A 23,829-nucleotide genomic window follows, 5' to 3' on the forward strand; every position below is an offset into this window, starting at 1 on the left:
CCCCCCCCCCGCCCCTGAGTTTGGGGAAGTCTTACTCCTCTCTGCACCTTCGTCCTGTCTAACAGAAATGAGCTTTTCCCGCCCCCACCTGCCTAACCGCTGCTCACCTCTAACTGCTCCGGCGGCCTGCTGCTCCTGACCTCGCTGCTCCTCTAACTGCCCATCTCCAGGGCAATCTCATAAAAGCAGGCAACTGCTGGATCAATGCGCAGACCTCCGCCGCGTGCCGGTGCAGATGTCCTGCCAGGACTTTGGCGATCTTTCTAATCTACGGCGTCCGGCCTTTTAGGAAATTAAATTAGCTGAAGTTAAAAATACAGAGAAGCTTCTTCAACGACCTTTATTATCCGAGACGGAGGAAGAAGTCAAACGTTAAAGGGAAGAAGAGACAAAAAAAAACATTGTTTCCCCTAAAATGAAACAAATTAAAGGAGAAAAATGTCACTTTGGTCATTTTCATAATACATTTTATTAAGGGTTAGTTAGTGTAGAGGCCTGAGAGGAGCTCGGGTTTTCCTCTGGAAGATTCTACAGAGACAACAACCGGACGCTCATTTCACTGGAAAAAGACTTTATTTTAAGGTTTAGCAATAGTTGTTACAATTCTCAAAACCTGTGTTGATGTCAATTATGAAAGTGTTAAAGTTATCACTGTTCCCTTCATTTAGGTTTTAAAGGTTTTATGATTTGAGTTTTAAACAAACTAGATTGTAAAAGTGAAACACGTCCGTCACAAGAGGCTCTCAGCTGCAATCTGTGTTGATTAGCTGCACGGACAAACAAAAAAATGTGTTTAAGAGATTTATTTTAAAATTTGGTGTATTTAAGTAGTCTGGCATAAAGCAACATCAAATCTTGCTGCAATCTTGAAAATGTAACTTTTTACCATAATTATGAACTAGATACATAGCATTACCTGTGATAAAAATTACAATTTTTAAAACTTTAAAACAGTTACTTTTAAAATAATTATGAATAATAAAAAGTCAGGAATATTATTCCAGAATAAATCAACTTAAACTTAAATAACTTTCTATATTTTGCTCTCGATAGAAACATATTTTATCAAAGTTATACAAGTTAGAAATGAGCACAAGATAACATCGGGTCATTAATAACAATAAAATCAAATGATCTGGAGGGCCGGATGGAATTAACTGGAGGGCCGGCCCCCGGGCCTTGATGTTGACTTATGTGCTGTAAAGCCTCCAGCCTGGTCGTGTAACGTCAGGAACAGACCGTCTCGGTTGGATGGTTTTTCCTGCCTATGCGGTGATGTAAAGACCTCCTCTGCTTCGAATCTCCTCCAAACGTGAAACATTTCTTTCTCACTGACGGCTCAGCGGCTATGATAAAGCTGCAGGGATCTGCTGGGTGTCACTGTGCGGACATGTTGTTTAATTTGGTCCAGAAGAAGAAACTTCCCTCCTGTGAGAGCACGCCCGAGCGCCGTGCAGCAGTCAGCATCAGCATCAGTGAACGGCGTCTTTGTGAATTCCACTGTGGTGTGAGAGGCTGAACGCTCACTTTCATTATTCCTTCCCAACACTCCCCGATCAGCCCTCCCGTCTCCCCCGGCTCAGCAGACGCTCCTAATATGTTTCCTTAATGAATTTTTATTGACATTTGCATATTTTTCTAAGCAGACTGACACAAAACACCCCGCCCATTTTAATTAAACATCAAAGGAGAACGGCGTCCTCAGAGACGGCGGTTTACTCTGACAGATGATGAGCAGGTAAACCCTCATTTCTTTCTTTCTACTCTTATTTTCATTTTTTCTTTCCTGCTATCTTTAGTTCTTTTCTTTTTTCTTCCTTCTTTGCTTTTCTTTAAATTCTCTTTTTTCTGTTCCTCAGCTCTGAATCTTTCTTCCTTCAGTTCAGACAGCAGGACTTAAATGCTCCAGTTTCTAGAGTGAGTCAAAAGTCTTCACCCATAGAGAAATTTCAAGTCTTCAAAACATACATTTGTATTTAAAAACCAATCCCACTCGTTAGATTTCCATTATCTAATAAACAATGATTTTTTTATCGTCTTGTGATTGGCTGAGTGGTTTGTGGAGCAGCGTGATCGATCACTCTGCCAGCTGTCAAAAGAATGAAATTTTCCACTTCTGCAACAGCTATAAATCTTGCTTCATGTCAGTGGAGGGGCCTCCTGCCCCCCCACGCACCCCCACAAAGACAGACGGCCATCTGCACCAACAGAACCCTCTGATTGATATCTGCAGCTTTTCAATTTAGAGATGCAAACATTTAGCTGATTAGCCCGGGTCCGCGCGGCCACTAATCTTCCAGACATCCGAGAAGATGTGACTTCTGGAAGGACTTTCTGGAAGTGAGTCGATGCCGGCTGTCCGTCAGGATGCTGAGGAAGTCTGCCGGCTCGGCTGCTCACGAAGCAGCAGTGTGTCATCACCAAAGAAGACGCATCATTTCCATTAGAAGAGAAACAATCAGTCTTTGTTATTCCATGAATTAGCATGACATGTATTAGTGTGTGGGGAACCTGTTTTAACACGAACACTGAAATGTCTTTGAGTTTTGGTCCATTTGAACGGCCGTGATAAGACTTCCTGGAACACGGAGGCTAAAGCAGAGCAATCCTTTCATTCCTGCTGTGTCTCATATGAGCCCAGCGGAGCGCCGGCGCCTTCAACTGGGGGGTGAACATGCTGTGCTGCTGACTGTTCCAGCACAAATCCAAACGCCTTTGTCACCTTCTTCTAGGGACCGGTTCTGGTCTACAGCCACAGGTTCTTACTTTCTTATTTCTGATTATAGAAAAGCAATACAGCTTTTAAAAATGGAAAAAGTGACTTTGTGGTCTAATTAAAGCAGATCACTTCCACACATCCTGGGTATTCTCATTGATAAAGTGTTGAACTGGGAATAATAAAGACCTGAGAGCTAAACTCCCACTCACCTCTAAGGTGATGTACGATGGACATTAAGTTCATCAACAAAGAGTTGAAGACTATAAGATCTTGAGAATTTTGTTGCTGGTCAGTAAAAAAGACAATGACCAGAAGATGGCGAAGCGGAGAGTGCCCGAAGTGAAGGAATGGGATGAGGTGATGCAGGACATTTGGAGAAACGGACGTCTTCACTCTGGTTAGACGGGAATCAGTTCAGTTCTATTAGGAAAGAATGGGTACACATTAAGCTACATGTGTCAAAATGGATCCGGATCCAGCCGTCCGGGTAATTCTATCCGGCCCTCCAGTTCATTTTGTATTATTGTCATTAGTGTCCCGATGTTATCTTGAGCTCATTTCTAAATTGTATAATTTTGACAAAATGTGTTTTTATGGAGAGTAAAATATTGAAAGTTCTTTAATGTTTAAGTTTATTTATTCTGGAATAATATTCCGGACTTTTAATTATTCCTAATTATGTTGAAAAGTTACGGTTTTAAGTTTTAAAAATTGTCATTCTGCTAACTGTTTTGGACTATTTTGGCATTAACTAAGAGTTTTTAGACTATTTTGGAGTTTAGCTAATATTTCAGCTACATGCTAGCTGTTTTTTTGTCCCTTTGTTTTTTTTTTAGGCAAATATTAGCATTTAGCTAATATTTTAGCTAAATGCTAATAGTTGCTTCAGCGTTTTCAGCTATTAGCTTTTGCATTTTTAGCAATTAGCTTTAGCGTTTGGAGCTATCAATGTCAGTGTTTTCAGCTATCAGCATTCACACTCGCATTACTTTGGCCCCTTGTGTGATTGACTCTGACACTCCTGCATTAAGCAGTCGAGATCTGACTGGGTGTAGGGCGGTTATGAGATGCTAGAACAGAGGTGGGAAAACCTTTTGACTTGTGGGCCACAAAGTGTTCTAAAATATAATGGAAAGGCCAGACTAGGAGTAGATGCATGTTTTGGTAATCTACCTCATAAAAAAATAAGTAGCATGCAATCTGGATAAAAATACGTTTTTGGGGGGGATTAAAAAAATATTATATATATTTTAGAACTGAACACTTTTGAGTTTTTATTTCAAAACTGTGATTTTTGTTGTCATTTTAGCCAGGGAAAAATTCAAATTAGAGAAATGCTGCATTCATAATGGTGTTGGAATGATCGGAAAAATGACTATTGGTCTTGGAAAATAAACGTGAATGTGAAAAAGACAACAAACTTCCAACAGCTCATCAATGCAGAGTAATTTTCTGCATCCCTACAAAAGTCAATTTATTTGTAGTGCATCATCTATGGCCAGATACCAGAAAATAAAGCGCTAATAAGTGTTATCGTCATTTTTTCCATTTTGGTGGGCCGTAGTTTGTCTATCTCTGTGCTAGAATGTATGTTCAGTATAAGTATGGAAGGGATTGCGAATACAGATCAGATGATCCTGTTATCCTGACAGGTAAAATCAGGACTCAAACCCGGTTCTCACTGTGTTTCTGTGCGTTTCACTTATTGTACTTGTTTAGTTTCTTTTCTTTTCTTTTAGTATACATGTGCATAGTGCATGAACCAATCATTCCTACTAAGATATTCATTGTTTTCATTCTATTTGTGAAGAACTCTCTTTGTTAGATGTAGCAGTACTTTCTTGAAACTCTCCCCGTCTACCATCTGATCTCAGCTGCAGTAAAAAAGTCCATCGTAAAATAACTTTTTTACAAAATGCCGACTTTTCTGTTGGTTTTATCCAGTGACATATATTGTTAGAGACGCTATGGTAGGCTGTTACCAACAGGATACGTAAAGAGCGACACCATATTGAACATGTCAGTAAACAATGAGGCAGTAAAATGACCATCCTAAAGGTTCATTATTGAGAGTAAACTCACTCAGATCTTGTTCAAATGTTTTCTAGAAGTTCTCCTTTATCAGCTGACAGCAATCATTTACTAGTGAAAAGTCACATTCTAGTTTTTCCAGATCTGTTTGTACAATTGTAACACAGCAGGAAACAGACATCTATATTCCAATATGGCGTCCAGCTTTGTGTAAGCAACAAGCGAGCATGTCATGCATCCAGAGCCACATGTGGTTCTTTTACCCTTCCATTGAGGCTCTTTGGTTAATAAAATATGTAAAAAAAATTAAAAAGTAGCTGTAAAGGAAAATGTAAGTAAGTAGTGACGTAAAAGTGAAAGTAACTTAAACTTTATTCCATTCATGCACAGTTGAAGGACAGTCTCAATCATTCAACGAGGATCCTAACAACAGTAGCTGTAATTCTCCATCAGTCCTTTATAGTTTAATGTCATTCAGACGCATTTGGACTTCATTTTCCGCTTAATTATCACAGAAAATCAATTTATTGTCAGTAATAACAACCAGAATTAAAGCTACGTTAAGTTATAATCCACTGGTCTATAAAGCAGATTTTCTATTTTTGAACAAAATTAAAGATTGTATTGAATATATTAATTTAGTTTTTGTCGGTTATGTTTATTGATTTGTGGCTAAAATGCACCAGAAACAGTAGAATAAACAGTGTTGTTTTTTTTGTCATTGATAACTGTACACTTCCTACTGCATTTGCTGCATTAAATGCAAAACTCTTTAAAAAAATATCTTCATGTTTATGTTTTATTTACGCACACAAAAACCCACAATATTTTATTTAAATATATCATGTCAGTAACAAAAAGGTAAACATAAATCAGTGTCTTATTTCTCTGAAGGGTGAGTGAAGACTTCATGGATCCTACTAAGTGAGAAATCGACCTGAACGGCTCTTTAGTGTTGAGGTTGCAGACCCCTGATCCCGCCTACACGAGGCTCCTTGGTTTTATCTCCATAAAAACCATGTCATGTTTTGGTCGCCCGACGAACAGGTCTGTGTATTTTTTAGAAGATTCTGCCAAAGTAAACTTTTGGGTTTTCCTTTGAGACAGAAGTTTTTGTTAACCGCTCCCTCATTCCTAATATTACAACATCAGATGTTATATTGTTTCATTCATCTTAAGCTGACGGTTCGTCTAATACATTTTCACAGTTTTTTGGTCAAATGTAAACACCTCCATCCCAAATCCCAGGTTCCTCCCATGAATCCAATCGGATCAGAACAGTTTTTCTGCAGAGCTTGTTGTCCTGGTGTCGGGTTCTACAATGATAGGAAGCAGCGAGGGGCTTTGATTTTGGCAGCAATAACAGAAGCAGCGCTGGGGGGTTTGATGCTTCTTCACGAGCGTGGAAAAATGGAGTGAAGGAACTCCCCGGCGCGGTAAATAGGCGGGATCACTGGCAGGAGACGTTTTTTTGGATGCAAATTCTTCACAGCTCTGCTGTCATTTCATGTATACAAAGCTGAGTTTATGATTATACGTGCAGAGAAATGCGCGCACGCGCTGGCGAGCAGGTTGCTGGGAATGCACGGCCGCTGCCTCTGGAGGTTAACAGAAAATCACTCAGCGGCAGACACATTGTCATTGACAAAAAGCTTTGCAAAGCAAGAGAGAAGAATCAGTCACCTTAGGTGTCAAGCGTGCGGCGAGTATTTTATCATTTGCATGTTTATCTGAGGAGACGGCCTGCGTTTGTGATTAGACTCACAAATACTCGTGGAGCTTCGGCGGGGAAGTCGACTCCAGATCACGGCCGCTTTTATTGCTAATCAAGTTAATTAGAGGAAGTACCGTGGGATCCGGACTGGCAGCAGCGCCGGTCCACTTACTGCGGCCCGCAGGCTGTCGTTAGGAGGAGGAATATGGGTCAAAGGGGTGTCAGAAGCTTTGATGCCTTCAGGGGGAGATGGTGGTGGGGGGGGGGTCCCATTACTACAGCCTCCCCCCCACCTCCCGTCATGCTGCTGCTTATTGGAGGATCGATAAACGAGGAGTTCTGCTTTTCTGTGTTTAATGTGTGTCCCTCTGAGGATCCTCCTCCAGGGGAAAACTTCAGTTTGAATTAGACAGCCAGTCGTACCCCCCCCCAGAAAGACGTCAAAAGAGTCCCCTCCACCATACAGTTCCTGCTTTGACGTCCAAAGCGGCTGCAGCACCCCTCCTCCAAATTTACAAATATGAAGCATAAATGTTTAGATGTAAAGGAGGCAGAGAAAGCCCTGCAGGTGAAGCGAGCAGAGGGTGGGGTCGCGGCGCCCCATCACAGCCTTGTACCGGGTTGGTGGGGGCCGCTCTCTGGCTGCTGCCAGCTTCACCTGGATTACATTGATTCACTGCCCTGCATAATACAGGAGCCATTTCCAATTGCACACACGCCCGGGGGGGGGAGTCCAATTAACATATGTATGAGCTGAGCGGAGACGGGAGGAAGCGCTCGCCAAAATAATCTCCCAGCGTTTCAGCAACATGTTACGGGGGGTTAACAGGGTGCGCCTGCTCAGCGCGGCCCCCACCAGCCCCCATCCAGACTCCTACCTGTGCCGCCTGAGCCAATCTCCACCAGGGTTGTTTAAGCTCCGGAAAATTACAACGGGGCACCACTTTACCCATCAGACAACACTTTTCATGACCGGCGATGATGCCGGGGGCGACAGGTTAGAGAGGAATTTTCCATTCTTCAGGTGGGATTATTGTTTTCACTGGAGAAATGGGGGCCGACCTGCAGTAATCCTCACAGGAAGTGGAGCCAGGTCATTAACATGCCTCTCCCATTAAAACAAGTTGAACCGAAAGTGTTGAGATCCCGGCTGAGGTCACAGTCGGGGGTCAGAGCTGCTGCTCAAACGCTGACATGCATGTGGATGCAATACATGTTTTCAGTTTGTTCAAACCCTTCCTGGTTTGTTCTGCTGCCGGGTCAGAGTAGTCGGTGTTCCTTTAGCAACGCTTCAGCTTCCTAGTCATCCGTCAAAGGCTCCACTGGTATGGACATGCTCCATACCAGTGGTGTGGGTGCATGGAGGTGTAGGTGCATGAAGGTGTAGGTGCATGGAGGTTTGGGTGCATGAAGGTGTGGGTGCATGGAGGTGTAGGTGCATGAAGGTGTAGGTGCATGAAGGTGTAGGTGCATGGAGGTGTAGGTGCATGAAGGTGTAGGTGCATGAAGGTGTAGGTGCATGAAGGTGTAGGTGCATGAAGGTGTAGGTGTATGGAGGCTTGGATGTTGAAGCTTTAGGAGAGAACTCAGAGGTACAGAGTAGTTCCTGAAGAACGGCCGGCTCCTGGACTGTGGTGAACTTTTGTCCTGCAGATCCTGGACCATAAGGTGTTCATACCAAACCGCTGCAGTGAGATCTCGGGGAATCTGTTGTTTCAGGGGCTGAACCAAACCAAGCTCCTCTGAGCTGCACAGATTTATGTCTGCAGTGCCTCAAACTGATAAATTATACCTGCTAATTGAAAATATTCAATTTGGGAAAACTCAGATGAATTGATCAGAAGACAAAGACATCCTTTTTTTGTTTTGTATAACTGGATATAGATGTTCTAATGGGGGCAGAAAGTGATTTAATGAACAGACATTCATTCTGTTGTTGAGGCAGAAATATCCGCCGTATAATGAAAACTTTAGTGAAAAAATGTTTTTTTGATATCAGAAAGCACATAAGTTTGGTATGAAGGAGCCAGAATGTCGTTTACTTTCACATTTTCTCCGTTAGGTTGTCGTTTTGCACGATTCACTTTTCATTTGTTACTATGGCACCCGGGTGAAGGTTTGATAAACGCATGCTCCTCCTGGGGGAGGAGAGGAGGAGGAGCTTGGACTGTTGATTGTTGATCGATGCTTTTGCTGTTTTGCTGCAACCAGTTTCTTTGCTGTCACCTTTATCTATTTATCAAGTTCATTAACTCGGACAAAGCAAACAAATTGTTGTCTCTCACAGTTTTTTTCATTTTGTAAAACAGAAAAAATGTGACCTGTTAATGTGACAGAAACAAACTGAAGCCATGGCTCCTCAGGAGGATTCATCCAATCTCAATAACTTCATTGACTATATAGGAAAGAGGCTTTAAGAGATTAGAGGCTGTACTGAAAGTTGTATGAGTGTTTTATTTTAGTTCAAAGGTGGATGTTTAAGTATTGATAAACCCTGAAGTTTATATTTACCAAAGAGCTTTTTTTTTTTTTTTACAATTTTTTACCTTTTTTGTGATACGGTCACTGCCATATTGGAGCCAGATGACATCAATAAGGAGTGACTGGTCCAAGTTGTTTCTATGGCAGCAGCCTCACCAATCAGGGATGAGCTTGCTGGAAGGCCACACTCCTACTACTTGAAAGCCTGCTGCAAAAAAAGAAAAGAAGGCGGGCTACATGAAATCTTCAATCAAAGGTTTTGAAAGTTGGATGTGGGGCCACCAGGCTCCACCTACATTTATTGAGGCATCTGATTGGTCAGTTTATAACTTTAACTACAGAAAAATTATTTTAAAAACTGGATTATTAAGATTTTAAAAGGTTTCAGATCAAGAATGATTTTTCTGACCAATAGAATGACTGAGTTACAGGGGAATATTTCTTCTTCTTGGACCCACTTCCTCTTTGGAACACTAGAGGGGCGGGCCCAGTTCTCATTATTGTTCATATCAAAAGTAGTAGTTCACTTTCGGCTTATCCCTTTCGGGGTCGCCACAGCGTAACATCACCCACTGTTTCGCATCAGTGATTTGGCAGAGTTTTTACGCCGGATGCCCTTCCTGACACAACCCTGTGCTTGAGGGGCACAGGGACCCAGTTACGCGGGGGTCACACTGGGCGCGGAGCGCGCACGGAGTCCGCTCCCTCTCTAGGTCACACCAGACACGAATTTTTCCGCGACGGTCAACAGGCGCTTCTGCTAGAGCTATTGCTTTTTTTGCCATCATGGTCAATAACCAGGATATCACCCCGTGTTTCTGCTAAAAGGGGATGGTCTCTGCCCCTGTTGACACAGATCCCGCCCCCCAACTCCGCAGTCGGCCCACTTCATCGATCTGTTTGTGTGCGTGTGTGTGTCTGTCTGTTTTGTTGTGTGTCTGTGTGCACGCACGCGCTCCCATGTATTTCCGTTGGTAAATTAATAGACTAAAAATATTACCTGATGTTTCTTCCAAGAAGAACCGCTCTCTGCCTCTCTCTCGTTCAAACGCAGCCCCATGCCCCGCTCCAGTGTGCCCCCACTGCATTGTGGGGCCTCGTCTGCCCTGCTTTTTTTCCTCCCAGAACCCTGCAGCCCAGCACACCCGCTCCGGAGATCTGTGGTGTCCGGAGGGGGGCCCTCGCGCACGCGTGTCTGTGTGTTTTGATTGTATGCATATTTTCATCTCTACAGCCTGTTTAGACACAAAAACATGATCACATTTGTCAATCGCGGCGTTTTATTGTGAAAAATTGGTTCTATTTTGAAAATTAACCAGATTTTCTAATGTATTTTGATGCAACTTCCTGCCAGTATTGACGCGGAGTGCTCGCGTCTCGCGTCTCGCGGAAGAAATAGGCCAGACGCAGAAACGTTGCGCTGCACCGCGCGGACCCTCCCCGCCGCTCCGCTCCTGGTGTGACCAACGCCATTGGTTAACATGGGCGTTAACATGGGCGTTAACATGGGCGCCGAATGGAAGCGCACGCCGCTCCGCGGCGCCTTCGCGTCCGGTGTGACCCCGGCGTCAGGCAGCAGCGTCAAGGGTCTTGCCTAAGGACCCAATCTGGGAGGAGATCAGTGGAAAACCCTGGGAATCAAACCCAGGGCTCCTGCGTGCCGCCCTTCACCTAGCCCACTGAGCCACCCAGCCACTTATTGTTCCTATCAAAAGAAAATCCTTTATTGATGAACTTTATGTTTAAAATGTGGTTTCCTTCAGCTCTCAGGATGCAGGTGAACCGTCCTCAGGTCTAAGTTGATACGTCTCCCTGATTGGTATCTTATACGCCGCCGTGACCCTCGTGGCATGCCCCCCCTCACCCCCTGTTGCCTTAATCAGAGTGGAACAGCCTATTTGCCCCCTGTGCCATCAGTCAATAATTTAGCCATGTCTCTCCTGAATATCTCCGAGCTAATAAATGAACCACGTGGCTCGGAGCGAACCCGTCAGCCCCCCTCTGTGGCCATCTAATCCCATAATGGTAGCAATAATGATGGAGCCATGGGTGGTGTCATTTCAAGGGGCAGTTTCCATGACAGCGCCGCCGTCCTCCTAAGCGCTTCTCAAATCAAAGTTGCAGTGAAGTGGGGAAGGGTCTGGCTCTGCTTTATGAGTGGTGCGTGCATCCTTTAATTTTCATCAGCGCCTCTCATCAAGACGGTTTCTCTCTGATCTTCCTGCACCAAAGGAGGAAGGCACGGTGGTGCAGCAATCAAGCCAAACTTCCCTCAGACGAGGAGGAGCTGGGCTGGGGCGTGCAGCCCCTCCACAAGAAGGTTTGCAATCATCAGGTCACGCCCTGGCTTCTAATCATCTCACAGCGCCGCACAATGTCGGGTAATATTTTCATTGACACGTAAAGCCATGAAGGATGGATGGAGTCAGAAGGCTGTGATCAAAGCATTGTTCACAGCGTTTTTTTCAGCGTTCCACTCTGTCTTGATGAAGTCATGTTATATCAACCCGGCCTACACCCATCTGCCGCTACTGAGCATCGCAGGCGTAAAATCCAGCCTTGTTTTAATGAAGTCATGCTGGAGTTTAGTGTGAGTGGGAGAGACTGAAGCAGACACCTCTCTCTGATGTTCACATTTCATATCTGCCTGAGCCCAGGAGCTTGCCTTTTTTGAATTATTAAGCAGTTGGGTCTTTCTTCTCCTCGTCTATTTCTTTTTTTTCCCCCTCCTCTACATTTTTTTATTTAGTCTCTCATGCACACTCTGCTCGTCGTGCTCTTCCGTTTCTTGCTCATCTACGTCGGTGCAGTCAGCGTTGGCTGGAGCAGCAGCTCTCACTGAGATGCAAATGTCTGCTTTGAAGCACCACAGTGGGAATGTCAATTAATCCAGCCGTTTACTTTCCTGCAGAAAGCAGAACCGTGCCACTGTTGTTCGCTGGTTGTTTCATCTCTATTGTTCGGCGTGTTTGTTGTTTCTGTGCTGCTGGATCTCTCTTTGCAGACTTTGGATGCATTAGAACAACTCAAACGTGTTGAGAAGCAGAGGTGTCACAGGAGCCAGGCTGCCGTGCTTATTCCACCATTTCCCTTCTACTCTGCAAACCGTTCAAAGCTGCTGCTGTCCATGTGTCGTGTACTCTGTCCTCCATGCTGTCCATGTTCTGTCCACACCTTTCCCCGGCCTCTGTTTCCTCCTGTCTGCCCCATTGTGCAGCCTCTGTCTAACTCCGCCCTCTTTCTCGGCTGATTGGCCTTCAGATCTCGACACGCCGAGTCCGTGCTTGGATAAGGTGTGCAACCACGGGGCGGTGTGCGTGGTCAAGAACAGCGAGCCCGTGTGTGAGTGCCCTGAGGCCTGCCAGCTGACCTCCGACCCCGTGTGCGGCTCTGATGGACACAGCTACGGGAGCCCGTGCGAGATGAGAGCCATGAGTTGCGCCTTCCAGAAGACGATCCATATTCAACACAAAGGCTTGTGTGGTGAGTCACATTTACACTAAAACAGCAGGAGACAATGATCAGCAGTTTTTCTGGGTGTTATTCCAGGTTCTGAAAGGAAAACTGTTTCTGGCTAAAATAAAAACTTCAGTCAACCATCAGCTGGAGACAAACTCAAAAACACTGGAACACCTTCACAAAGAAACACGACAATGACGCAGACATGCATGAAGGGACAGGGGAGGTCAACAAGTCCACAGGGATAACCGAGTCTGTTCACAGACAAAGAAGGAAACGCAGGAAAGAAAAACACAATCAAACTTCAGAGTGGGCGGAGTCACGTCCATATATGGAAATATCAATAAAGTCAGGGGGTGCTGGTGGTAAAGACGAGCCGATCATTCTAGATCACTCAGCCGTTTATACAAGCGTGACCCGTACAGGTTTGACCGTTTCTCAACACGTCCTCAACTCGTACACACTGACGTTTGGTTAAGGTCTCCTCCACGTCAACAATCGGCATGTCCCCAACTTGTCAATTTTGATGTGCTGGCTGTTCTGTCTCCAACTTCCGGTCCGCAAACCAGAACTGGTCCAGTACCGGGACGCAGAGCTCACCATACCCTAACTCAGTACCAGTTCGGGTCCTGTACCCCGTCTGATACCGGTTCGAGTCCTTTATCTCGTTTGACAACAGTTTGGGTCCTGTACCGTGTCGGGTACCGTGTCCGATGCTGGGTTAGGGTACCGTACCAGGCTTGGGGACTGGAACTGGACGCGGACTGGTCCTCAGGACATGTCCACAACCGCATCCAGTACCAGGTCCTAAGGGTTGTGGATTTTTGATTTTACGAACAGTCGTCACTTCAAAAAACGACGCATTGGAGACACCAGAGACGTCATTTTTTGATGCAGAGGGTCCTTAACCAAACGAGTTGGGGATGAGAATGTGTTGGTTCCTCACCTGCAAACAGCTGTTGGGACAAAGGTTTCAGAAATGGGGTTCAAACCCTAAACAGTACATGCGTTTTAACATAGAATGTGTTGAAAATCCGAGTGAAGAAACACGTTGTCATTCAGTCTCACTCTCAGACGTTAGGAAATGATAGTTTGAGTTACAGATTTCTTTGGAGTCAAGGCCCTCTACAGTAGATGTGACTGCGTCTGAAAGCTATAATCTATAGATGTCAATAAAAGCACAGAGCTGCATTTATGCCCCCCTCCCCCCAGGTCTAACAGACTTGCAGCAAACCCAAACAAAACTCAGCATTTCTACCAGTTTCTGTCCTCGTCTCCGTCCACGTCTTACCGCTCTGCCTCCACCAAGACGATGACCTTTAAGCTAGGATGACCCCCACCCTCCCCAGTAAAGCGTGGAGCAGACCAGCTTGTAATTGGCTGCACGAGTCACTTGGTTTAGACTTGCTGCGTTGGAGTTTCCGCTCCCCGCCGTTGGTGCACGGCAGAGTTTCAAACAGCCACAAATATCTTCCAATCAACAATAGCAGCACTCCGCCATATGGAGCGACTGGAGAGGCTTTTGAAGCCACTCACTGATCCTCCGGATGTTTTAATTCCATTTCTGTGGCCAATTTTATCATGGACTCAGATGATGAAGTTCCTTTCCAATCAGGCAAGTTGATTTTTGCACAAACAAGGCAGACGCTCGGCAGTTATTAGTGTCCTGGTGCAAATCTCTTCTTGCCCATTTACAGGTTTTTACTAGAATAGATTTTTTCCTGCATCTTTTGAAGATCATAACGTTTAACATCGCTCGGCCTCTGCGGTGCTGTTTATTATGGATATGCTGCCCGGTTTGTTTAAGGATCAATACCACACATCAGATTTTGTTCTTGTGAAATTGTGGCTCCATCCAAACTTTTGAGGTCAATGTCTGAGTTTTCATTTTGTGCAAATACAGGTTGGAGTATTTCTATGCAGCGCTGGTGCTGCGGAGGTTCTCCGTGTCCGGCATCAGTCATTCTTTTACTCCCGCCTTCTGTAAATGGAAATACGGCGTGTTAGGGTGCATGCCAATGAGAACCGGAGCTCAGGCGGCGTTTGGTCGGCAGGCTGAGTCAATTTGCTGCGCTGCAGGTAGATGTGTTTGCAGGGGGACCCTCTGAGGTAATGAATGGTCTTTATTTTAAACAGCGAGAGGCAGAGCGAGCTGGTGGAGGGGAGGGTCCTGTTTGTAATACGGTGCTGTGGATGGCTCTCCGCTCCCACAGGAACCGGTCTGTGATGGTGCCGTAAAAGTGCTGATGCATCGGCTCGCCGAGCGCGGTCCGGCTCCGTGATGATGAGGGTTATTTCTGGGCTGTTTGCGCAGCTTTACGGGCTTTCACTCAGTGACTTCAGCGATTTTACCGCCTAATTATCACCTGAGATTCACTCTAATAGTGAGTTTCACATGTTAATGAAGCAGAAATGTAGTGGAAAAACAAGTGCTGTTCATTCACATGGGGGGTGGGGTGGAGGTTTTAAGGGTTTTTGTACATGGAAGAAAACCTGATAACTTTTGTTTACCATTCTGACAAGTGTTTTTAACCCTTAAACACAGAAATCTTTAACATTGTGTAATTTTCAATTGTTAACACGTTCATTCATGTCGACGGTTGAAAAGTTACAGTAAATCAAAGAACATAAACACTGGAGCTCTGGTGTTAAAGGGTTAAAAAGGTAGATTGGAGTTTACCATTGACTGTACCTTAAACTGGACTGAGTGAGGCTCCAAGAGGCCAAAATCCCATAGACTCCTGTAGAGAAATAGACATGCTGTTCATACTCTAACTGTCCAAGCTGATGCCTGAATGAAAGTACTGTATTTTCCAGAGTATATGTCATGGATGGTGGTGGAGGACCCAAATGCAGGAGACAGGACATGGTGGCAGAAACTCAAAGATTTACCTAAACTCAAACATGACAAAATCATGAGAACAAGCCAGTGACAGAGAGGAGCAGAACAGATGACCTGACAATGAGAAACTGAAAACCAGACACTTAAATACACTGAGGGTGATTAACTAAATGAAAACAGCTGTGGATGATTTAACCTGAAAATGGTGGGACTGACAGGGAAAAACAAAACTTAAGCACAGATCATGACAGTATAAGCCACAGTTTTTTTCATAGTTTAGCCGACTTATACTCAGGAGCGACTTATTTGTGTGTGTTTTTAGATATAAATAGGCTCATATATTTGTGATTTTTTTTTTTTTTGTTAAGTCAATGGTGCAGACGTGAGTTCAAGCGATCTGAAGTTCCACAGCATGACCTAAGTGATGGGGCGGCTCGATAAAATAGCAGCAGTGCGAATTGTGCAGCGCGGCCGGAGTTCAAATTACTAAATTTTGAGCAGGTCGTCGCATTTACCAATCAGGACCTCAGCTTTGGGCATGTGACATTTTTAGTGACTCTATCAGCTGGTACATTAGGTGGGATAAACTCTGGATTAGGGCTGTAGTGTATCCAGGTGCTCGGATACTCACGATCTGCTCCCGAAAATTCAATTACAATATTCGCGATGTCCAAGATCGCTGATTTGCGATCTTGATAAATATAATAGAGTGTAGTAAAATATTAACTTGGGCGATGTATTTATTGCTCTGAAATGCAGAATAATGTTGGATTTTAAAACAAAACCGAAAGAGCCGCACTGTCAACGGAAGTAATCACATCTTCGTGACAGTGAAGCTTCTGGTTTTCAAAGTAAAACTAGCGAGAGCTTGCAAAAAAAAAAAAAATGCAAAAAAATGACAACTGAATTGACTGCATTTGGTTGGAAGTGACCCGTTTTTTACAGTTGATGTCACTCACTCCAGTTCTCACATACAGTCAAACTGCTCTGTCCTGCTGTCAATTCCTGTCTCTTTATGCCCAATTCTTTTGTTTACTCTGCCGTCTGATATTTCCACCCAGATGTAGTTGCGGTACTATTTCTCCCTCCCAGAGTGAGAGTTTGGAGTCGTGGGGGTGGCGGCTGGGTCTGGAGCTGGTCCTTTGCTGTGTGTGTTTGTGTGGAACCCACTAAAGCCTCTCATGGGCCCAGCCGTAATTTCATTTCCTTCCCTGCGGGCTGGAAAATAGTGGTTATCTATATGGCTCAGGTGCAACCTGATAGCAATATGAGTGACATTTGTTATTATTCGGAGATTTCTTTTTTCTGCCGATGCTTTTGAATGGTAGGTGTCCTTGTCCGTCGGGCTGGGAGGGGTTCATTGGTTGATAGACCTCCCTGCTGTATACAAGTCGACCCAGAAAAACAGCAATTTTTCCAGCTTTACTCACAAACAGATGAGAGTGGAGACGCCTGAATCATCTGAGGACGGGAAATAGCAACTTCCCATTCTTTCTTCCACAGGTGCTGGAAATGATATTCTCAGCTGAGTAAAAAATATAGGTCATACCGGCAGCATGACGGAGAGACAGTGAAAGGAGGGCAGAGGAAAGAGGGAGGGGGAAGTGATAAATGTTGGGAAGCAAGGAGATGAAGGTGAATAGGATGAGGAGGAGCGCAGAAAGGAGAAGGGGGCAGAGTTAATAGTGTAGCGGCCGTCCACAGGGGAGTTGTTATCACCCAGCCGTGCTCGCAGGCTTTCAAAGCACAAACAAGCCTACTTCTTTCTGCCTAATCCTGAGGTAATACTTTGCTCAGACCCCCTCGGCTCCAATTCAGGTTTTTCCCCCGTAAGTATATCAACAGAATGATGTAAAGCTCAGCGGTCCTTTGTTTTTTTTTTAAATCTCCTCCTGTGTGAATCAATCCTGCATGCTTTCAAGGACACTTTTACACCAGCCTCCCCTCATTCCTCACTACTGCTTTCAAAACCACAAACAATACCTGCAGGCGCAAAAATAAAAATCATTCTCCACAAGGATTCACATCAGTGAACGCTAAAGCTTCAGTCCCAGCCGTCCTTACAGGTGGAGACGGCGTCTGTGGTCAGTTATGTACGGGGTTCACAGGTGACCTGCAATAAATATTAGTGGTGATAGGCCGCTCAGCGAACCGTAGAAAGAAAATGTTCCTGTTTTTCTACGGGTACGCTGCGGGTGAAAGGTTGTATGTAGTGAACACTTCTACAACACGTAATAGTAATAATAATGCATTTTATTTAAAAGTGTCTTTTTAAAACACTCAAGGACACTGTACTAAGAAGTAAAAAAACACAATAAAATCACTTTAAGAAACTGTTAAAAACACTAAATAAATTGACATCTTAATAAAATCAGATTACAGATGAAGGAAAGTTATGAATTAGGGAAAGCAGATTTAAACAGAAAGGTTTTGAGTCTGGATTTAAAAACTGAAAGAGAGTCAGAGGTCGGAGGGCAGAGAGTTCCAGAGTTGGGGAGCCGAGCCTTCAGCCGCTCGGGTGACCAGACGGCCTGGGAAGGGGAGTAGGTGAGACACACAGATTTCTCATTTCTTTAACCCCCCATTGTGATACGTTCACGCTCCTCGCAGCCCGACTGATAGAAATAAGTAAAATCAGGGAGTAGTTTGTGTGGACATCCTACAGGCTTACCACACGCACGACAATGATACCTTCCATTTTCATGATGTCGCTAGAGGTGGCCATACCATTGACTGTATATGAGAACTGGACTGACATTATCATTCCTAGAAAATAGTTTACTTCCAGCTCCAACCAAATTAAGCTGATTCAGTTACCATTTTTTCATGAAACAAACGCCACCATGTTTGAATCGTCAGTGAGCAGTGATTGGTCTGAGACAGTCATTGTTTCTATGACAACCAGTCTCTCCAATCAGGAGCGAGCTTGTTGGCTACACCCTACCACTTAAAACCTGTCAAATGTTCTGAACATTTTACGTGGGGGCCAGCAGCTGCGCCACCCACTTTTTATTAAGGCATCTGATTGGTCAGTTTATAACTTGAACTAAAGAATAAATATGAATAAATGAGGATTATCAAGAACATGTTGGAAAAGGAAGGAAGATTCTAACATCTACAATGACAGCTACTTATTTCTCTATTTAAGTCTGTGGGATTTTGGCTTCTTCTCATATTCAGTCAATAGTCTCTATGAGCTTCAAGGGAACTGTAACACACTTTAAGATGCAGCCACTCAATGACCCTCTGCGAACCTGGACAACCCAAAAACCTGCAGCAAACAGTTTAGATATGTCAAAGACGTTCCTTTTCCCTGACTTCTCTATCCGTATCACCGCGTAATCTAAATCAGGTCTGAACATGCAGAGAAACACCGACGCCATGGACATCAGGAAAACCTTATTGCTGCTATTATCTTGTCAGACTTGTGATGAACTCTGCACATTCCAGCTCCAGTACCGGCACTGGCTCTGAGTTTTCCCAAATGTTGCTATGAAAGTGTTTGATGCTCAGCCCGTCTCTTTACCTAAAACATATCAAACCCTGGCAGCGTTTCTCTGGCCAGACGCTGGTGCCGACTGAGAGCCCGAGTTGGACTGGATCCACTGCTTACCTGGCTCAGCTCGCCGCTGCGCCGCAGTCTATCTGCCAAACTAATTCAGAAAAGGTTTTTAGTATGAAATATTATTAAGTCTCGCAGGGAGAAAGCCATTAAATATCTGGTTCTGATCCGGCAAACAGGATGGAATTCTCCTTCAAGCTTGTACAGTCGAGCACATAAAGAGAGAAAACGGATCCGTGTTGATCTAGCATCTCGTTAGTCCTGTTGTGTGAGGGAAACAGCACCTTTCGACACCTTCTACCTGAAAGTGTGAATTACTAACAGTCATTTTGGAGATAAAAAAGAGATCAGGATTTTTAATGTTGGTGATAAGTGAGTTGGAATCGACCGAACCAGCAAAGTGAAACTTGAGACATTATTTGTAACAGCAGCTGTTCCCTTTTGCCCCTGACTTTTATCACCAGCTTCCTCTCTTTCTTGCCTGTGATGCATGTAGTCTGGAGGATCAGGCAGTGTGGAGAGCCAGGTGCGAGGGGCAGGAGATGATAAAGAAGCAAGGATGCTATCAGAACACAGGGCCCGATAAAGGACAACACTCGCCACCACCACTTTTGGATTTATTGCTGCTGCAGCCACAGAAGAGCCGTGACCACAGAGACCCCATTTAAAACGCTTACATTTCGTTTTTTTTTTTTACAGCAGAAAGTCCAACCTGAAGGGCTTTTTTTGTAGTAAAACCTCCACATGTACCTGCGGCGTTTAGATAGGAGGAGCAAAGACATTTTTGTTGTAAATTAATGTGGTACATGGCAAAAACAACATCGCTATCACAGTATTATATTGAAATGGGATTGTTCTGGTTTTATTTAAAGCAGTTCCTAGATTTTGGACTTAGTTCCACTTAAAAACCTGAAGCACCAAAAAGGCTCTAATCCCCATGTCTGGCGTGAGTCATGGTGTGCAGTTTAACACCAAAGCAGCTTTGTGTTTGTCTTCAAACACCAGGAATCGGTTTGATGAATTCACAGCTGGAGGGAAACACGATTCTTTAGCTTTTCTTTGGTTTTGTTCAGATTCAAACAAGGTGGACACGAGCGATCAAACACATCAAAGATCACCTTACAGGATACATCAGAGTCGATTATGTCAGTAGTTCAGGGCGAACACTTCAACTTCCAGATTGAAGCTCCATTGAAAACAAATACTCCTGAATCCGATTGTAGTACACCAACTGACCACAAGGATCTCGATTTAATGTACAATGGTCCAACTTTGCAGAAAAAATCTACCGACTTCTAGCCTGGTTCGGTTGGCGTTGTTTGTCTCTGTCACATGCACCTGTCCGGGGTGCACTCACAAACATTGTGAATGTTTGTGAATCAGGAGCAGACGAAAAAAGCTGTTGGGAAAAGCTTGTAGACGTGACATTAAAATACTTACCCTTACATGTTGTGTACAAAAGCACTGAATTCATGAATTTGGAAATAATACCCACAAAAAAGCTTAAAAAATCTTAGATTTTAATATCTGAACCTTAAAAATAATGTTTTTGAAATGTCTCCAGTTCTTATTTCTTATCAAAACTTTTTAACCACAATTGTTTTGATCAAATGAACCTATCATTATGCACCAACAGGCTGAATGAGCATCACAGCACAGACCTCAAAGAGCAACAAGCTTCAGTTTGAATACCTAAATGGGAATAAGCTGAAAAATCTGTTCTTTATTTTTTATATGCATGGCCTTAAAAACGGGCTAAAAAGTCTGAAATTTAACTTGAAGAAACTTGTAGGAATCCTGTGTGGCTCACTGCAACCCGCAGCATACCCATAGATAAAACTGAGCAAAGACTGAATAGAACTTGGAACATTGAACTCGCTTTCACAGTAACCTTCGCGTCACATGACCACATATTGCTTGCAGGGTTACAAACCAAAAACATGTGTTCAGACTGACTGAGTTCAAGTCTGTTTTTGGACTGATGACGAAGCGTGATCGTAATAAAGTAAGGTTTCTGTGAGATGACAGCGTTACGTCAGGGCGTCACCGCTCAGTCTTAGTGCTCAGTCTCTTCATGGGAGAACGCAGCGTCTGCTGCCTCTCGATGAAGAGATGAAGGAGATGCAAGACTATCAAAGAGTAATAAATTGATGAATGATGTGAAGCGTTCCAGTGGGCAGCTTTGCCTCCCTCCATTAGTGCTAATCAGCTGTGGTTATTAGCCTGCCCCTAATTGAAGGTGATGGGGAATGTGCTAATGTAGTTCTTGACAAAAGTGCTCTGATGCCTTGTGTCCCCCCCCCCCCTCATTTAAGCTCATGTGTTTTCTGGTTTTGTTGGTATTTTTGGAGGAAAATTAACTATAAAAATATTTTCTTTAGGGCTGCCACGACTATTCGACTAATCAATGATTAATCGTCTATTAAATTGTCGACGACTAATTTAATAGTCGATTAGTCGTTACTTCATATTATGAAGGACAGAGGCTGAACGATTCATTAAAAGTTCAATAAGGAAACTATCATCTTCTTTATTTTTAGTTAGTTTAAAGCTAATGATGGTTAAATGTGTGTTTTACATCCACTTTGCTCATGACCTGATTTGTTGACTAATCTGAAAAAATAATCGGTGATGAGTCGACTGTTAAAATAATCGTTAGTGGCAGCTCTAATTTTCTTAAACAGATGCTCAAACCCAAAATCTCCAAAGCTTTCCTGTCATCCAATAAAAACACTCTATAAACCATCATGGATGCATTAAGTAAAGTGTGACAGTTCTCTCCTTTAACTGGAATTCTGGTTTTTGTTGGAAGCAATAACAAGGAACTGTGCCGGCACCAATTCTCTCCACTGAGCTGTAATAGTCAGGTGAAGAGCAGCTCTTGGTTTCCTGTAGATTCAGCAATTGTCATTCAATCCAAAACTCTGAGTTCTTCTCTCCTCAGTCCAGAGAATCCTTTTCTCCATGCTTTAAAACGCTTCCAGAGTCATTTGACCGCTTCAGTCAGGCTTCTTTCCTGGCAGTTGCTTCAGATTCTGACCGCTCTGCCATAAAGTCCTGATTGATAGACTTCAGGAAAGGTTTGATTTCTGCATTAAACTTTACTGGCTGCTCATGTTCTGTCACTCAGTTTCATTTTTGGAAATGTGTTTTGAATTTTGTTTATCATCAGAGACTTTTTCTTCTTAACTCTCACAAATTCAATCAGTAAAGTAGTTTTTTTATTATTAAATTTATTTGATTTGAACTTGAAAACACATCTGAGACATGTTATAATAGATGTGCAAGTTTGTTTTGTTTTATCTCATTGGTGCAAGTCAGCTGAACAAACCTCAGGTGGACCTGAGCTCAGAACTTCAGGCACCAAACCAACCAAACAACTGCTGCTGACATCGTTCACGTTTACTGATTCATGGAGGAATTTAATATCAAACGAATGCTGTCATTGTTCTGTCTCTAAAGAACCGGACTTCCTGTTGTAATCCACGTTCTCTTTATTCCGTCCAGATGAAGCCTGTGCCAACTGCTCCTTCGGGGCGATCTGCGACTTTCAGAGCAAACGCTGTGTGTGCTCGTCCGAGTGTGTGAAGTCCCACCAGCCCGTGTGCGGCAGTGATGGAAACACCTACGACAACGAGTGTGAGCTGCACGTGAGAGAGTGCACGGAGCAGCTGGAGCTGCAGGTGGTCAGCCAGGGAGCGTGCAGTAAGTCCTCGCAGGTTCACGTGTGGTTTCCTTTTGGGGTTTTCGGCCTAACGTCCAGTTGTGTCCTGTGTGACGCAGAAACATGCGGAGCCACAGTTTGCGCCTGGGGGGCCCTGTGCGTCCAGAACAAGTGCGAGTGTCAGCAGTGCGTCGGCGAGGCCTTCGCCCCGCTGTGTGGGAGCGACGGCAAAACTTACGACAATGAGTGCGAACTCCGGCGCTCCTCCTGCCTCCAGAACAGGAAAATTGATGTGGAGAAGGACGGCAGCTGTGAGGAAGGTAGGAAATGGACTTGGAAATGTTGTAATTATGTTAAGCAGTCGTCCAACGGAGCAGCGTAATTATCTTTGCCAACTAACCTGTGATCCAACATTTAGTCATCGGGGGATTTTCATAATGACAGGCTTTGATTGCAGCTGCATGTCAGAATACTGACATTATAGTGGGAGTCTGTAAACAAAAACACTTTTACTGGATCTTCAGTTTTTCTTCAGTCAAGGATGAATGTGACCACAGGCGTCTCCCTCTCTGATGGTTCATCAAATTATGATAAATATTTCTAAAACTCTCATTATAATAAAAGTATAATAATCCTTCTTTCAGAGGTTGGTGCATCATACAAAAGAATGGAAATGAATAAAACTCTTGGAGACATTTACTGCTCAGGCAGCATCCTGTTGATAATAATATTAATAATATTATTATCAGTTTGAAAAGAGAGAACCAGAGATGCAGACGTTCCTCCACTGGAGGAGCGAGTTTGGATCTGAACCAAACCGACGACACAACAAGCCACAGAAACGATCAGTGGAGGGTCGCATTCATCCAGGTGACGTCCTGATGTCGACTGGACAAAAACGTTTTACTGCTCATCCAGATGGCTTACAGCCATTCTCACATGTGCACACACACAAATGCTTAAACCGTTTGGATGAGCAACTAAACGTCTCGAGGAAGAAGATTTTCAGTCCAGTCGCAATGACTCAACTTTAAGAAATCAGAAAACGATGAAGATGAGGACCTAAAATGATCCTTATTTACAAATGTGACAAAAGAAAGAAAAAGCTTAATAAATGAAGCAAATCAACAGTCATATTGTAGAAAAAAATGATTCGTTATGTTCCATCATTTCTTTGAGCTAATACTGTTTATGCATCTGTCTCTCATTGACTGTTATGAACTCCTTTGGCTGAACATGTGAATTTACCATGCAGCCATTATGCAAAAGCTTTACTTTAAAGCAGGTAACACAAGTACTGTGCAAAGAAAGCTACAACGATGAAGGTGATGAAGGTGGGGAAGGTGATGAAGGTGAT

General features: G+C 43.8%; 1 protein-coding gene across 2 annotated transcripts in view; it reads left to right on the plus strand.

Annotated features, from left to right (window-relative positions):
- Positions 1–23,829, plus strand: part of agrn (agrin) — a gene marked incomplete in the record, with an annotated part of 299,832 nt that overhangs the window by 196,432 nt on the left and 79,571 nt on the right. For both annotated transcript variants that reach the window (XM_036212931.1, XM_024293932.2), the window contains 3 exon segments: positions 12,207–12,428; positions 22,316–22,513; positions 22,592–22,792. In XM_036212931.1, coding sequence (XP_036068824.1) covers positions 12,207–12,428; positions 22,316–22,513; positions 22,592–22,792 — 621 coding nt within the window.

Source organism: Oryzias melastigma, linkage group LG7 (genome assembly GCF_002922805.2).
Source record: "Oryzias melastigma strain HK-1 linkage group LG7, ASM292280v2, whole genome shotgun sequence".
Classification (NCBI taxonomy): Eukaryota; Metazoa; Chordata; class Actinopteri; order Beloniformes; family Adrianichthyidae; genus Oryzias; species Oryzias melastigma.